The following is a 2,005-nucleotide window of genomic DNA, read 5'->3' as shown; positions in this document are numbered from 1 at the left end:
TCAGCAGAGAATGACCTAACCTGCAAGGTCCCAGCAAAATTTTCAGAGGCTCAAACATGTCTCCAGGGTCTAGACCAAATCATCCAGCCCTTTGTCTGAGCTCTTTGAACCCCACTGTATCTGCTTGCTTTCTCCATCCTAGTCCTCTGGGGCCAGGATGGTCTGATCTCTGGTGGCCCCAGGAGTCTGGCACTCTGAGATGCCCGTCTGTCTGGTCCAGCCAGCTGCAACCACCGCCCGGCTCCCGGAATGCAAGCGAGGTCCATTTTTAAATTCCCTTAGAAGTTTTACAACCGCAGGTTTGGGTGAAGAGACAAACACTACTGCAGTTTGCTGACATTAAACTAAAAATACCCAGCTGCAAACAAAAGCCATCTTTTACAGGGCTGGATCGGATGTCCTGAGGCTACATGTGGTAGTGTCTGCCCATAGCCTTGGCAGCCAGGCCGCCCTAACAACTGGTCCAGGCCAAACAGGGCCGAGGGGCCGCTGGTCCCTGCGCTGTCAAGGAATCTCGCAGCGGCAGCCCTGCCGGCTTGATGGAAAGCTGCGTCTGCAGAAAGTGTTAGATACGCACTGAAAGGAGAAGGCGGGGAGGCAAAATAAAAAACACCAGCCCCATTTCCCTGGAAGAAAATGTGTTTCCACCTCCCTCCTCCTTGCAATTAGAAAAGCAAATGACTGCTGTGACTACGCTGAGAAAGCCAACTCCGAAGTGAAAAACATGGATTTCGGAACCAACGTAGCCCGAGTGGGGGCTACTGGATGGAAGGAAATGCAGGGAAAGGGGGAAGCCCAAAGCTCGGCGGAGAACCTCGCGTTACCCCGGAAGGCTGCTTGTAATACTCTACCTGTTGGGCTTTCGGGGCCCAACTGCGAACCCCAGGCCGCGGCGCTCGAGGGCGCCCCTCCTTCCCCAGGTCCCAAACTTTCCTCCGCGCCCCTCGGAAGAGGCGGGCCTTGTCCCTTCCCCAGTCCAGACTTCAGGTGTGGAACTTTGCCTGCACCGTGGGGGACGGGAAGAAGCAGCCATTCCCTCATTGCCGGGGGAACCCCGGGTGCTCGGAACCCAAGAGCGGGGGATGCAACACGACCGGCAGCCCAGGATCTGGCCAAAGTTTCCTCCAAAACTGCCGCACCAAGGCGTGACCCAGGCGCTCAGAGTCCCCAGCTCGGGATGCCAGGGGTGTGCAGCGGCTGGAGCAAGCCCTGGGGCGCCAGCCGCAAGGTAACTGCACGGCTGGGTCACTGCATGGCTGGGCCCTGGGGTCTTTTGCAAACAGATGGGACGGGGGGTAGGCAGCGCGGGACACCCACCTCTCCCCACACCTGCTCCGCGCCGCGCAGCGCCCGGGACACGTGCGAGTCTAGCCTCGAGCTCCCCGGCCCGCTGCAGGGACTCGCGACGTCGCCGGGGCGTGCACCGTTCGCCCCCGGCCCCCATCCAGGAAGAGGCGGCGCGCCTGGGCGCAGAGCCGGCCGACTCCCGGCGCCTTTCATCCTCAGACCTCGGCAAGAGCCCGGAGTTTCGTGCCGCTCAAACCAACCCACCACCCTGGCAGCTTCCCACACCTCTGCCTTCCCTGCCATCTCGCAGACAGACAGACAAGGGACACAAAGAAAAAAAGAAGGATAAAAAAACTACGGCCCCTCGAGGTCCCATCCTCCAGTCCAGCGCCGGAGGAAGGAGAGCAGTACACTCCTCCTCCTCCCCATCTCGACTCCGAGACCCGGGAAGACCCGGGCGCACCAAGCCCAGAAGAGGCCGAAGAAGGGGTAAGGGTGGAAGAGGCAGAAACCAGGCGGAGCGAGCGAGCGAGAAGAAAATATCCAACAAAACCACGCTAACGCGCCCCCTACCTGGGTGCAACATACTTTGGAAATAGAAGATGACCAGGATAAAGGATCCCAAGCAAGTGGCCAGCACCATCCGGCAAATTCTGTTCATCCTCATCACTTCCAGCAGCGCCGGCTTCATGGCTTTGTCCTGGCTGCAGGGACCAGG

The 2,005-nt window shown here is 59.5% G+C and overlaps 1 protein-coding gene across 2 annotated transcripts in view; it reads right to left on the bottom strand.

The window, feature by feature from the left end:
- Positions 1 to 1,999, bottom strand: part of CHST11 (carbohydrate sulfotransferase 11) — a 321,098-nt gene extending 319,099 nt beyond the window's left edge. Inside the window, exon 1 of one of the 2 annotated variants that reach the window (XM_006141427.2) lies at positions 1,861 to 1,999. In XM_006141427.2, coding sequence (XP_006141489.1) covers positions 1,861 to 1,978 — 118 coding nt within the window. In that variant the 5' untranslated portion in view covers positions 1,979 to 1,999. The remainder of the gene's footprint in view (positions 1 to 1,860) is intronic. The other variant, XM_006141428.2, reaches the window with a different exon arrangement.
- Positions 2,000 to 2,005: the final 6 nt, after the last annotated feature.

This window comes from Tupaia chinensis, unplaced genomic scaffold (genome assembly GCF_000334495.1).
Source record: "Tupaia chinensis unplaced genomic scaffold, TupChi_1.0 Scaffold000054_1, whole genome shotgun sequence".
Taxonomy (NCBI): domain Eukaryota; kingdom Metazoa; phylum Chordata; class Mammalia; order Scandentia; family Tupaiidae; genus Tupaia; species Tupaia belangeri.
This window is presented reverse-complemented; position numbering and strand designations above follow the sequence as displayed.